This window comes from Diplotaxodon limnothrissa, linkage group LG16 (genome assembly GCF_057381915.1).
Source record: "Diplotaxodon limnothrissa isolate DT_005_m linkage group LG16, D_limnothrissa_male_GT1.1, whole genome shotgun sequence".
Lineage (NCBI taxonomy): Eukaryota > Metazoa > Chordata > Actinopteri > Cichliformes > Cichlidae > Diplotaxodon > Diplotaxodon limnothrissa.
In genome coordinates this window covers 2,516,783-2,531,015 of record NC_140611.1, presented here as the reverse complement: position 1 = coordinate 2,531,015, position 14,233 = coordinate 2,516,783, and the positions used below count along the sequence as shown (strand labels likewise).

The 14,233-nt window shown below is 45.4% G+C and overlaps 1 protein-coding gene across 1 annotated transcript in view; it reads right to left on the bottom strand.

Moving 5' to 3' along the window:
* LOC146615559 (contactin-associated protein-like 5) overlaps window positions 1-14,233 on the bottom strand; it is a 135,047-nt gene that overhangs the window by 43,574 nt on the left and 77,240 nt on the right. Inside the window, exons 7-10 of the mRNA XM_085375275.1 lie at window positions 8,953-9,096; window positions 5,760-6,027; window positions 2,212-2,355; window positions 1,930-2,095 (exon numbers count right to left, since the gene is read on the bottom strand). Coding sequence (XP_085231401.1) covers window positions 1,930-2,095; window positions 2,212-2,355; window positions 5,760-6,027; window positions 8,953-9,096 — 722 coding nt within the window. The remainder of the gene's footprint in view (window positions 1-1,929; window positions 2,096-2,211; window positions 2,356-5,759; window positions 6,028-8,952; window positions 9,097-14,233) is intronic.

Below are 14,233 nucleotides of genomic sequence, written 5' to 3'. Positions count from 1 at the left end.
CCTCCTTCAGTTTCACATAATTGCCAGCCTTTCAAGCATGCATCTATAATTTCATGCACTTTTATCTCTCACCTATTAACTGCAGCAGCACAGGCCGGCCGCAACACGGATAAGGTTGCAGCCGTCAGTTTAATTACCGTCGGGCTATTTTCTGATGTTGTGTGCACGGTTGACCTTACAGGTCAAGAAATGACAGCAGCTGGCACACCCAGGTGCACACGAAGAATAAAGTGAGTCACAGTGTAATTAGACCGAAAGCAAAGAAGCTTCAGTCTGAGTTCATTTCCTCGTATCGTCAAAGTAAAGGCTCAGAACAGAAACGAGGAAATCATAGGTTCACCTCCCTCAAGTTTTCAAATGATTTTTATTAGCAGTTAATTTGCCATTTGATCTCATTCACCCAGTAAATACATCCCAGGACCGAGCTCTCACCACACGGGTGAGAAATCAGATGTCACTGGTCAAGGTGGATCTCACTAACAAACATCCCACTCTCGTATCACAGCAACTCGACGGCGTAAGCTAGCCCTGAAGTTTTTAAATGTTATAATAATAATAAACATAAGCCTGATAAATCAATCTTTTTCAGGAAGTAAATGGTTATTCAGTGCAAAATACGTAACCAAGCCAACACCAAAGCAAAGACAAACACAGTTAGCATGAAGATGAAGGAGTTTCCCCAAGGAGCTGCTGGAGCCTAAATTAAAGTTCAAGCATAAAGACGGGAGTGCAGGCTGGCATGCTGTGAAGTGTGTGCACTGGATGATAACAGTGACTCTACACAGTGCAGCCCTCTGGCCCACACGGTACAATGTAAGCAGTGGTACTGCTGTATGTGTCGTCATTTGAATAAGAACAGGGTCCAACCAAAAGCTGAAGGGTGTCCTGGCTCAGCTTTAGAGATGCACCAAATGTTGGCCTCCGCTATAAAGTGACAGCAGAGGCTGAATGAGGATCTGAGTGATTCAGGGTAGAGCTGCTGTTCCCTCAGTGATGGTTCAGGCTTCCTGTCAGGATGCCTTCTGGATGCATCTAAGCTGAGTAATTCGTCCATCCAAGAGGAGGCCCAGAACATGATGGAAATGTTTTTCACTTGGTTTGAGAACATCTCCGATTCAGAGCCAGAGGCTGGGAGATGTTTGGACTACAGTGAGACTGCTGTCCCTGTGGCCAGCAGTAGAAATGGACGTATGGATGGCTGCTTAAAGAAAACAGAGGATGGCTGAACTCATCTTGAGGAGGGTGAGTTTGTACACCGCTGCAGTATCTGCACCAAAGTTTCAGCCATGTTTCATCAAAGACAGCCTGATGCTGTTTGTGTAATCCTAGTGGCAGTTTGCTTCTTGACTGACGCCCTTCAATAAATGAAATCACGTGGAAGAGCACCAAAGCATGCTCCTGGAGCTGCATCTCCTGGAGCTGCATCGCCTTCTTTATTCGGTCACTTCCTGCAGCGCGCACTGACACGGGAGACTGCCGTCGCTCCTGTGTTTGCAAACGCTGGCTTAGACAGCAGACATGTGAAACTGAAGAAAAAGCAGTCTGCATGTTTACTTCAATCCTGTACAAGATCCACATGAAGGTGCTCACAGGGCCCGCAGCTGTGGGGTAATGAGGGAGAGCACGGCACACAGGACAGTAGGGAGGCAGCTTGTTAGCATAGCCCTCTGCCAGGGAAGCTACTCGCCAGTTTTCTGTTGCACTTTAATTGGACGATCCTGTCAGTTTGTCTCTATAGGACAAGATGTCAGTGACATTCAGGCTGCGCTGCAGGCAGCACGCTGTCATCCACAAATTAACAGAGTGGGCATGGATGAGGCTGTGCTGCCATCTTGGATAATGTTTGACATTCAACAGTCACGTGTGCATGCTTTCAGCAGCTCTACGTCTGAGCCATGTTCTTACTCAAACACATTCAGGATACTTTACCTGTCTTTTATATTGCACGTGTCGAACTGAAGCTTGTTATAATTCCCCAGCAGTCCTTGCTGTACATGACTGAGATTCATCAGCTGGCTGTTGATGAATATGAGCCGCATACAACCCTGGAACGCCGGAGCAAAGCCCTGGCAGTCTGGAGCAGTCGCAGCACAGCCTGGATGGAAATAACACACGATACAACCTTTAGCTTTTATTCCCAGGAAACATTGGGTTAGCGTGTAAAGGAGAACGTCTTAAGCTATGTTAATATTGGTGTGTAAATCCACGAACCTCCAAAGTAAAAGCTGCCTCTGGATTGCACTTGTTCCCAAAGTTCAATAGTGGAGGAGGGCTCGTTATCCACAGTCAGAGTGATCTGTAGGTTCCTGGCGTCGAGGCTCACAGAGTGCCACAGCCCATCGCTGACTCTCCTGCCTGATGAAGAATGGTTCAGTTTGGAAGTTTAGAAGACAACAATATTTATTTATTTTACTTTTGTTAAAAATAGACTTTTGAGAGCTGCCAGTAAATTTCCTGTGCACACACACGCTTGTTTTCACGGACACCACAGGAGCTGCAGAGCTTCCAGCCTCCTCCATCACTCGGAGCCTCCAAACAAAAAGCCTGCCTCCTCCGCCGTGTCACTCAGCGCATATTTTATCATTTAGATGAAGTGAATATGGAAATGTGGAGAAATTACTAACGTCAGCTTCTTCCTGGTTCTTTATTATTGTCAACGAATAACGTGGGTGCATTATCTCCACTAATGTGAAGTAAGCACTGTACCGCAGTCAATCCTTCTCCATCCTTCACTTAAAGATGACACCAGCATCTCTGTTACAGCTGATCACCTACAGTCAGAAGGCTGCAGACATGTGAGCAAACACACTCACACGACTCTGCAGACCAACATCTGGAATATCTTCTGACATGTGTCAGTCAGATTCTTTGTTCCCTTGTTGCTGAGTCTGCTGATGATGACTGAGGAGGTTACTACAGCTGCCTGCACTGCCTAACCCAAACCTTTAACCTGTAAGCCACCAAGTGCTTCACCAAAGTAAAAGTGGCTGTGACAGATCATCACAAAGCTGCAGCCTTCAGGAGGACTGACCCACGCCTCTGTTCCACTCACACTCAGTCCAACAGTGCCCGTGACTTGCAGCAGATCCCTGCATCCCAGAAGAGTCTGAGGGCCGCGGGCAGTTTCTCTGTGTCATGGAATAAGCAGAGTTGCCACAGCAGACAACATTAATCTGAGTTTCCTTCCCTCCTTTCAGGTCAGAAATATAAATCTCACCATGTGTTTGCTGTCTCCTTGCTGCCCAGTCAGTTTGTGTGGCTGCTGCTCATCTTTTAAAGTGTTAGAGTGGCGAACGCTCACACTAAACATGGCCATTAGAATGTACAGCTAATAATCCCTGTGAGCTAAGAGTTGAGTCGAGGCAGCTTCTGTTTGTGTTTCATGTCAGCTGATATTCTCACGACGCGCTTATCGTTTTCACATCCAACCCGGGGCTGAGTGTGTTCCAGTGCTACAGCACCAGTGTTGTAGTCACAGCATCTCCTCAGCAGAATAAGGATCATAATCAGTGCAAGACGGAGGAGCTGGAGTCTGACAGCAAGACAAGACAGACTCTGAACAACTAAATGAGTCTGAGGACTTGCACAACAATGACCTGATACGCTGCAGGGACTATTAGCTGGGTAGGAACAGCCGATCGCATTGACGCAAGCATTTGTTTCAACTGTAAAAACAGGTCAACTCTTATCCTGCCTCTAAAAAATATATTTGGATGTGATCACTGCTCCAAAGAGTCAGTGGCAGCCCCGTGTCCACACCAGTGTGTTCATGCAACATGTTGTGCGTCTCCTGACGAGAGTCTGATGGAGACGCAATTCTTTTCACATTGAGGTCACCGTGCACGCAGCTCCCACGTTGTCAGGGCCCATTTTCATCCTGCCAATGCTCTTCTATCAGCTGAACGAGGACGCAGTGGAACAGTGATGTGACAGTGCGAATGAAACTGAAGGGAAAAGTTCAACTTTGGAGAAAAACAAAAGTCTGCAGTTTAATGATTACGCTGAGAGTGATGCTGCTCGGTGTCTGACATCGTTACTTTGTTCCAGCAAAGTGGTGAGAATCTGTAGCTGCCTTTAATTAAAACCATGTTTCCATGTTTATGATTCATTTCTTAAGCTTCGGACGATCGCTGTGCCCGACGCGCACTCAGCACGCCGCGCTCACGTTTACACACCGGGCTCTCCCACGCTACGGTCCAGGCATCACAGAGAAGATGTTCAGCTAACAGAGCATCACACATCATCTCCATATAGGAATGCCCTCCACCCTGCATCTGTGCTTGGTGCAGCATGTTCCCACAGGATGGGTTTCCACACATCAGAGAGGAGGACCTGGGGATTGTCTCGCACTGCCTTTAATATGATAACGTTGTTTGCTGCGTATAGATGCTATGATACGCTATATCTAATTTCAGTTTGACCTCCAAAAGTGGACGAGAAAGACGAGGGATTCTGATGACGGTAACACGAACAATAAACAGATCCTTCCTTTAACTATGGTAAATGTATTGTTTCTGCACGACTGCAGGACTCGAGGTCACGGGCTTCATAGGCTGCAGCTCTAAGGCTGATATGTCCTTGCGCAGATGTTTAATTTAATGCACCATGAGGCAAATTATATAAAAGGGAATACAGTCCCTGAGCTGTGGTTTTCTTCTCCATCTATATTTCCCTGCAGCCATCCAACTGCTGAGAGCCTGACTTCCCCCAAGCAATCTTACTTATCTCTGTTATTTTTGCTAAGGAATCCTATACAGATAATTAGATGATATTTCCCCCCCCCAAAAAAAGAAAAAGCCATATTATTTTCGACTTTCTTCAGGATGAAGGTGATACAAGTCAGACAGATTAAATTGGTTGCTGAGCACAAAACAAGCACCTTGGAGGACTCAGCAGTGCAAACAGGCTTTTGGAGGCTGGTGTTCGCCGATGATGCTGTGAATCAAAATGTGATTCAGAAGCTGAAACTGACCCAACCCTGTGCCAGTCTGTGTTCATGCTAGACCAATTCATCTAGTCCTTTTGCTAAGCTAGTAGTAGCTTCTTAGTAGACTCACAAATAGAATAAAACAACATTAACTTGATCTAATGTGTCACACTGCTACAACCGCACACTGTGAAGAAAAATGACTAAAACACAAATTTTCAAATTAACAAGTTAATCAAACACTAAAAGTGTACGAACATGCGCTGTTCCATCCTCCAGGTCGTGTTACGTGTATTAAAAGGGGCCGAGTGTGCACAGGAGCACAGCTGTGAACGTTAGCTTCATTTTTCATCTCTACAGGTTTCTGCATCGCTCTAACAAAAATGACCCACTGGGGTTGGACACAGGGCCTCTCCTGGTGTCCTCCAGTTCCTCCTGCTTGGACTTTGGGTCCTGATCATTACATGAGGGTCATTTCTGTGACTATATTTCATGTTTCTTGAGCTGCTCCTGAGCTGGTTTGCAGCATGCAGCTGCATTATCCTGCAGGCCAGCTGTGTAACTGGCATGCACCAATCTGTAGGTGATTTTGTCTCTGGCAGCACATTCCACTATAACGACTTAATACATGTTAATCACTTCAGCTGTCAGTGGTTTCATGGTGTGGCTAAGTGGTGTATGCCACTGAACCTTTTCTATCTCAGATCTAGTGCAGACATGGATCTGTGGGGATGATTAAGTCTAGTTCGAGCCGAACAGGAAATGTCTGATTTTGTACTATCAGGAGTGCACAGTAGACTCAGGGACACATTAGTCTGTTGTGTGGACTCACCGGCTGAGACCTCTGATTTCTGTCGTCCCGAGCTGTGGAGGGTCAGGCGTAGCCAGCTGTTGCTGATCTGCAGCCTCAGTTGCTGTGGATCTGGGTTGAGTTGGACGGAGAGCAGCAACCCCTCCGGGTTCCACGTCCTGAACTGGAAGCGAACGGAGAAACCCCCCACAGCTGGCGATGCTGATGGGAGCGACAGGAAGCTGCTGCTGGAGCTCACAAAGGTGCAAGCCACCAGCTGGGGCTGCGAACACGAGAAGGTCACATTGCCCTGGAGGACGAAAAAGCCAAGGATGCAGATTTACATGCATCTTGCACAATATGTTAGGTGTCATGGGAAATAAATGTCATGTTGTTGCGCACAAACAGGGAACAAATGGTAACTGACACCAGAACCTTTTCCTAGTGTCAACCACAATATTCATTAAACTGAATTATTTGGCATCAACAGCAAATTATTCATCAGTACCAATTTGTAGTACTTGGAACAGAATTCATAGTAATGCTGTAAAAGAGCCGACACATTGTGTAGTGTCAAATGAAAATTTAATCAAATAACCTCACACAGAGAGGAAACTGAATGTCAGCGTTTCTTCATAATGGATTTACTTTGCTTTTCACTGTTTTCTGCAATACAATATTCCAGTGTTACAGTGGTGGACACTCTCACAGCACAGCGATGGTCATTGAATGATCCATTTAAAAGCAGACTCTCTTATCTTCACAGAATGGGTGAATAGCTCCCAGCATTTCTGCATGAAGTGCATCTCAAATATTAAATATGAGGGCAGCATATATACAGGTCATGTCTGGGAGGCTAAAGCTTCAAGCAGTTGTTTATTCTACTGGCTCCTATTGGCTGCTGAGAGATGACTCTCATCCCACCTGCTGTTAAAAATATTATATTGGCTGGGGACAGCCAATCAGAAGTCTCCATTAAAGCATGTGATTAAAGGAAGAGGAACTGGAAGCTGGTCGGATTCTCTGTATGCCACAGAAATGTGTTTCAGTGCTTCTTTATTACCTCCTTTATGGGAGGAAAGAATAGAAAGACTATTCCATCCCATAATACACAGCAACACACATCAGACCATCCATGGAGACAATCAGCAAAACAGACTTTAATACACCGACTCCTGGTGTGGCACATAGGGTCAGTGGTGCTAATGTGCATGTGGAAACACACACACACACACACACACACACACACACACACACACACACACACACACGCACGCACACAGAGACACACTCACAGACACACACACACACATGCACGCACACAGAGACACACTCACAGACACACACACATGCACACACACACACACACACACACACACACGCACGCGCACGCACACACACACGCACGCACACACACATGCACACACACACACACACATGCACACACACACACACACACACATGCACGCGCACGCGCACACACACACACACACACATGCACACACACACAGAGACACACAGACACACAGACACACAGACACACACACACAGACACACACACACACACACACACACACACATGCACACACACACACACAGAGACACACACACACACACACACACACACACACACACACACACACACACAGACACACACAGACATGCACACACACACTCACACACACACAGACACACACACACACACACACACACACACACAGACATGCACACACTCACACACAGACACACACAGACACACACACACACACTCACACACACACACACACTCACACACAGACACACACAGACACACACACACACACTCACACACACACAGACACACACACACACACACTCACACACACACATTTATGTAGAACAGGTTGTGGACTCTTCTAGCTCCTCTGTCTCTGTAACAAAGACAAACATTTAGGTCTCGATCCAAGACGAGCACACGAGTTTAACCTGATAAAAGCATCCATGGAATTAAGTAAAGGAATATGTCAGAGCTGCGAACACAGACAGTGGTGTGTGCTGACGTCAGAGTCCCATCAGTCCTGCTGCCTGCAGGGCAGCACGGGGCAATCGCAGCTCTTTGACTCTCAGTATGATCCCTCCCATCAACCTCGGGGAGACTGTCCCATTGAAATTCCATCACAGCTTCCATCACGCCGGCCTCTTCCACCTCTGCTTCTGTTGTCAGTAAAGACCTTTTAATGCAGCAGTCAGACGTCAAGGCAGGGGTGTCTCAGATGAGACCTGGCTCGGTGATTGGTGTAGGTGGTGACTCTCAAACAGCACTTGGGCTTAATCACAACGGATGTAACGATTGTCACTTGTTCCTCAGTGTCTGATAAGACTCGCTTAAATGTGACTAATCAAATATCTCACAAATCAGCAGAGAGAAAACCGGGAAACGACGCGAGCGAGCGCCTGCCTTTTCCAGCAGCACCATCGCTTGGCTTCATGTTCATTCACACATATTCACACTAAACTCAAATTTCTCTGTCAAATAGAGAAAATACATAAGGCTGCACTCATTTCTCTTTTATCCGTGGACCTCCTGTGAAAGCACATCCATGGAGGAATGCACCTTTCTCCAGTCTTATTTGTTACCCTACCTTCACCACGGCCGTTTGGCCTTCTGTCCCTCCAGAGGACATGCTCTAAACTTCATCCAGCTTATACAGAAATGTGCAATCAATCCACGATTATTTACATGTTTTCATAAAGTTGTCGGTCCGTCCTGAGATGCTGCTCCATGCTGCTGCCTCACACTCCTGCTAAACCTGACTATAGAATTACTGCACTGCGATATATGATTACCAAATTAGACCTTTACAGTTTCACTCGCTCCACTCGCCCACGGTCTTTTGCCCGCCTACAGATGCACTCTTCCTGCATTTTCCCTATCTTTATAAATATCATTACATCAGCTTCGCTCCCTAATAGAGATCATCTGTGCTGTGAGGCTTTTTCACATTTGTGAGCTTTTAAAAGTGAATCACTGCACAGGTTTGTCTTTATAGACACCAGAAAGAAACAATCAGTCGTTATATTCGTCTATCACAGATGTGTAGGATTGTAAAGGACAGAAGAACTCAAATACTGCTGTCTGTGTTTTCATGGTACCCAGGCTTTTCATCATTTTTTACATATATGAGCTGAGTTCAGCTTAATGCACAACACACTCACTAAGAACACATGCAGCACTGTGGAAAACTACACAACTCACCACGCTGTGTATCTGCGGCTTGCGTCTCTTTGCCAGATCTATGACATTGATCCCGTTGTAGTAGAGGTTTTCCATGCAACCATTGAAGTTCTTCCTCAGAAAGGTGCCGGGCTTACCCGGCAACGGGATCCCTCCAAAGCTCAGCTTTAAAGAAGAAAATACAGAAACCGATTCACCAAGAACAACTCGTGTTTTTAACAAAAATGATGTGAAATTCAATTCATCTTTTATTGTCATTGTGCCAACACAACAACAACCAAAGTATATGCAAAATACCAAACACAAAACATAAATAGATGTGTGTGTGTGTGTGTGTGTGTGTGTGTGTGTGTGTGTGTGTGTGTTCCTGTCTATCTTTGTGAGCACCGAAATCTGCATTCTACTATACTTGAGAACCAACAGTCACTTGTGAGGACACACTCACGGTCCTCACAAGTTTGAAGCATTTTTGAGGCTCAAAATGTGGTTTTAGTGTCAGGGTTACAGTTAGGTTATGGTCAGGGTCAGGCCTTCATTTTTAATGGTTAGGGTGAGGGGCTAGACCAGGGGTCGGCAACCTGCGGCTCTTTAGTCCTTATACTGCGGCTCCGTGTGGTTTGGGAAAATAAATTAGAAGTATTTAGCTGAAGTGTATTTTATTTATGTTAGTTCTTTTTTACCTTGTAGTTCTACATTGGAAGATTATTGTGATATTGAAATATAAAAATTAAATTATATTCTATAATTTTTTCATCGCTCAAAATAAGCGTCACACTGGCGGAAGCCGGTGTACCCGCCGAAACGGCGTGCATTTATCGAGACTTTCAACCCCAGGTAGGCCAGTTATGGATGTTCAGATCCACATTATGTCAGCAGCTCCACCGTGAACTATGTTAAAACAAACACGCTCACGCCTCACAGACGACAGCTTACAGTCCTGTAAAGATGAAAGTCACTTCGTACAGCCCCGACCTGCAGACGCTGTGCGCAGAGGTTCAGGAGCAGAAGTCCCGTTGTAAACATATCACGGCAGACCCGACGATGTTTGCATGAACACGCTTTTCAGCTTCTCTTTATTGACCACTTTTCAGGTGCGTCCGCCTCCCCTGCAGCGGCGCTGCAGACCACGCCCCGCCACACACATTAACCAGGTAAAATACATATTTAGGCAGAATTTTGCAAATATCTATTTTTCCTCTTTCAGCAGCATCGAGCTTTTTTCCAATTATTTTTTAAAAGTCAAGTCAAGGCTCCAAAAGCCCAAAGGCGATATGAGGATGACTCACAACAGTTTTTGTTTTGTTTGTTTCATTTTAGTTCAGCTTTGCTTTTGTTATATTTCTTTAAGAGATCTAAATGTGTTAATTACATAAATAAAATGTAATTTTCTCTGTAGCACTTCATGGATTTCATAAGCAACACACCTTAGTTGTTCACACAAAGCATAAAGGTAAAAACAATATATACAGTGTTATCTTCATTTTAGATGTCAAAAAGTATTTGCGGCTCCCAGAGTTTTCTTTTGCGTGGAAACTGGGTCCAAATGGCTCTTTGGGTGTAAAAGGTTGTGACCCCTGAACTAGGGAAACCATTATGTCAATGAAGGTCCTCACTAAGATAGCTGAACGGGCTTGTGTGTGTGTGTGTGCACAGGTTGGGTAATGAATGCGTTTGTGAAAAGAGGAGATATCAGCGTTCATTTATTTATTAAATCTATGGCAGATGCTGACGGAGTAACACTCAATTCAATTCAATTCAATTTTATTTATATAGCGCCAAATCACAACAAAAGTCGCCTCAAGGCGCTTCATAGATACAGAGAGAAACCCAACAATCACATGACCCCCTATGAGCAGCACTCACAGCCTCCAAAGCTACATCACACCTGTTACATGCTGTATATGACTCCCCTGTGGTCTTATTGCCGCAGCAGTTGAGGGAAGACTTTTTCCTTTGTTAATGTAACAGGAGCAAAGCACATGTTACATTTTTTCATTTATTTATTTTTAATGGAAGAACGTCCCAATCCATGCCCCAGGAAATAATGAGGAACTCCATATCCAAGCACTATGAGCTGGCATCAGGGTCTGACCTCTAATGACCTCACTAATGACCTCACTAATGACCTCACTCTTGTGAATGAAGCCAGACTTAAAAGCTTTCTCTAACAGAGCAGCAGCAGATGAAAGCCTGTTCTAGCCTGACATTCTTGTCAATAACATGTTTACGTAATGTCCCCATAGTTATTACACATGCTGTATTTTAATCTTCATTTAAAAGAAAAACAGTTTTTAGATCTATTTTTTTCACAGCTTCTTATCAATGCTAACGACTTCACTAATCAACCATATGTTGGTTGCAAACAATTTTTAAATTAAATACTGAATTTAACTATAAACAGGACAGCTACAGTGTTAATATTGATATCAATATTAATTACTAACTGGCTCATACAGCTGATAATAACAGTAACAAATGTAGCTCATACAGTGGGGCAAAAAAGTATTTAGTCAGCCACCGATTGTGCAAGTTCCCCCACTTAAAATGATGACAGAGGTCAGTAATTTGCACCAGAGGTACACTTCAACTGTGAGAGACAGAATGTGAAAAAAAAATCCATGAATCCACATGGTAGGATTTGTAAAGAATTTATTGGTAAACCAGGGTGGAAAATAAGTATTTGGCCAATAACAAAAATACAACTCAATACTTTGTAACATAACCTTTGTTGGCAATAACAGAGGTCAAACGTTTACTATAGGTCTTTACCAGGTTTGCACACACAGTAGCTGGTATTTTGGCCCATTCCTCCATGCAGATCTTCTCGAGAGCAGTGATGTTTTGGGGCTGTCGCCGAGCAACACGGACTTTCAACTCCCGCCACAGATTTTCTATGGGGTTGAGGTCTGGAGACTGGCTAGGCCACTCCAGGACTTTCAAATGCTTCTTACGGAGCCACTCCTTTGTTGCCCGGGCGGTGTGTTTTGGATCATTGTCATGTTGGAAGACCCAGCCTCGTTTCATCTTCAAAGTTCTCACTGATGGAAGGAGGTTTTGGCTCAAAATCTCACGATACATGGCCCCATTCATTCTGTCCTTAACACGGATCAGTCGTCCTGTCCCCTTGGTAGAAAAACAGCCCCATAGCATGATGTTTCCACCCCCATGCTTCACAGTAGGTATGGTGTTCTTGGGATGCAACTCAGTATTCTTCTTCCTCCAAACACGACGAGTTGAGTTTATACCAAAAAGTTCTACTTTGGTTTCATCTGACCACATGACATTCTCCCAATCCTCTGCTGTATCATCCATGTGCTCTCTGGCAAACTTCAGACGGGCCTGGACATGCACTGGCTTCAGCAGCGGAACACGTCTGGCACTGCGGGATTTGATTCCCTGCCGTTGTAGTGTGTTACTGATGGTGACCTTTGTTACTTTGGTCCCAGCTCTCTGCAGGTCATTCACCAGGTCCCCCCGTGTGGTTCTGGGATCTTTGCTCACCGTTCTCATGATCATTTTGACCCCACGGGATGAGATCTTGCGTGGAGCCCCAGATCGAGGGAGATTATCAGTGGTCTTGTATGTCTTCCATTTTCTGATGATTGCTCCCACAGTTGATTTTTTTCACACCAAGCTGCTTGCCTATTGTAGATTCACTCTTCCCAGTCTGGTGCAGGTCTACAATACTTTTCCTGGTGTCCTTCGAAAGCTCTTTGGTCTTGGCCATGGCGGAGTTTGGAGTCTGACTGTTTGAGGCTGTGGACAGGTGTCTTTTATACAGATGATGAGTTCAAACAGGTGCCATTCATACAGGTAACGAGTGGGGGACAGAAAAGCTTCTTACAGAAGATGTTACAGGTCTGTGAGAGCCAGAGATTTTCCTTGTTTGAGGTGACCAAATACTTATTTTCCACCCTGATTTACGGATAACTTCTTTACAAATCCTACCATGTGGATTCATGGATTTTTTTTTCACATTCTGTCTCTCACAGTTGAAGTGTACCTCTGGTGCAAATTACTGACCTCTGTCATCATTTTAGGTGGGGGAACTTGCACAATCGGTGGCTGACTAAATACTTTTTTGCCCCACTGTATATGAACTTTGTTCCTCAAAGCAACAGAAGCAGACAAAAGCCGCTGGTTTAGCCTCCTATACTCGATCAACTACATTTCCCAGAGTTGCACATGAACATGTTTGGGTTCGTGTGAATTTGCCTCACTGCATATTCCTCTATAGCATTTATCTCTTCATGCCAACCCTGATCTGTCTATGTCTGACCCTGAGCGTCCCAAGCCAGTACTGTCCGAGCCACAGGGCCCCGCTCAGCCTGCTGTGTTCAGTCCTGCTCTGTCTGAGCCAAAGCCTGAGCCAGTAACTCCTCGCTGTGGCGGTCGGCCACCTGTGCAGCTGCTGCGGTGTCCCATCACTGTCACCGCTGGCTTCCAGAGAGTCTCCTCCATGCATGCCGTTGCCGACATTCTGCCCTGGACAAAAGGTGGGACTCCAGCTCGGTTGCTTGCCTCAGACGCTGATCAACCTGTCTAAGTGGCTCCATTATCTTCACTGTGGCTGTTGTCCTGTCCAGTCACCTGGACATATCAGCCTGGCATGGACTTGGATGCCAGACTCCATCCAAGCCACCTCCGCCCTTGTCACCAGAGGGTCTCCGTCGCAGTGGCAGCCTCTGTCCATGTCTCCAGAAGAGTCCCGTCTCCTCCCATGTCGCCTCCGGCTCCCGGCCAAGCCACCAGAGGAGTCCGACCTCTTCAGTCATCGGTAATCTCTGGCCAAGTCTCCAGATAGGCCACGTCTTTTCCATCAAGAGTTGATCTCTGCTGCTGGCTTCCCAGTCATCCTCCAGAATTCCTCTGTGTCAGCCTCCTGCTAGTTTTGTCCTCCTGGCCAAGGCCCTGGACTGTTTTCTGTTTTGTTTAGACTCCACTGCATGTATGGTTTTTGGTTTTGTTCCAGATGTACTGAGGATGAACATTCTGTTCATGAATGGCTTGAATGGGTTTACAATAAATAAAGTTAGAATCACTTAAGTCCGCCAGTCCCAGTACTGGGACACGGATGTATCTCTTATTAATACACAAACCAAGCAGAGTCTGCACAGCTCTCCGTATGCTACAATAATAAGACCCCCTAGTACTGCTGTGATTAAATTGTGATTTGTGAAGCATCAAATCTGGTAGAGCTAAACCTTTTCTTAAACACACTAATAGCATCGATATTTTCTCGGTCATAAGGCTGTTGCTCACACTTTAATCTTAATAAGACTGAAGGACAGTTTCTGGGGCC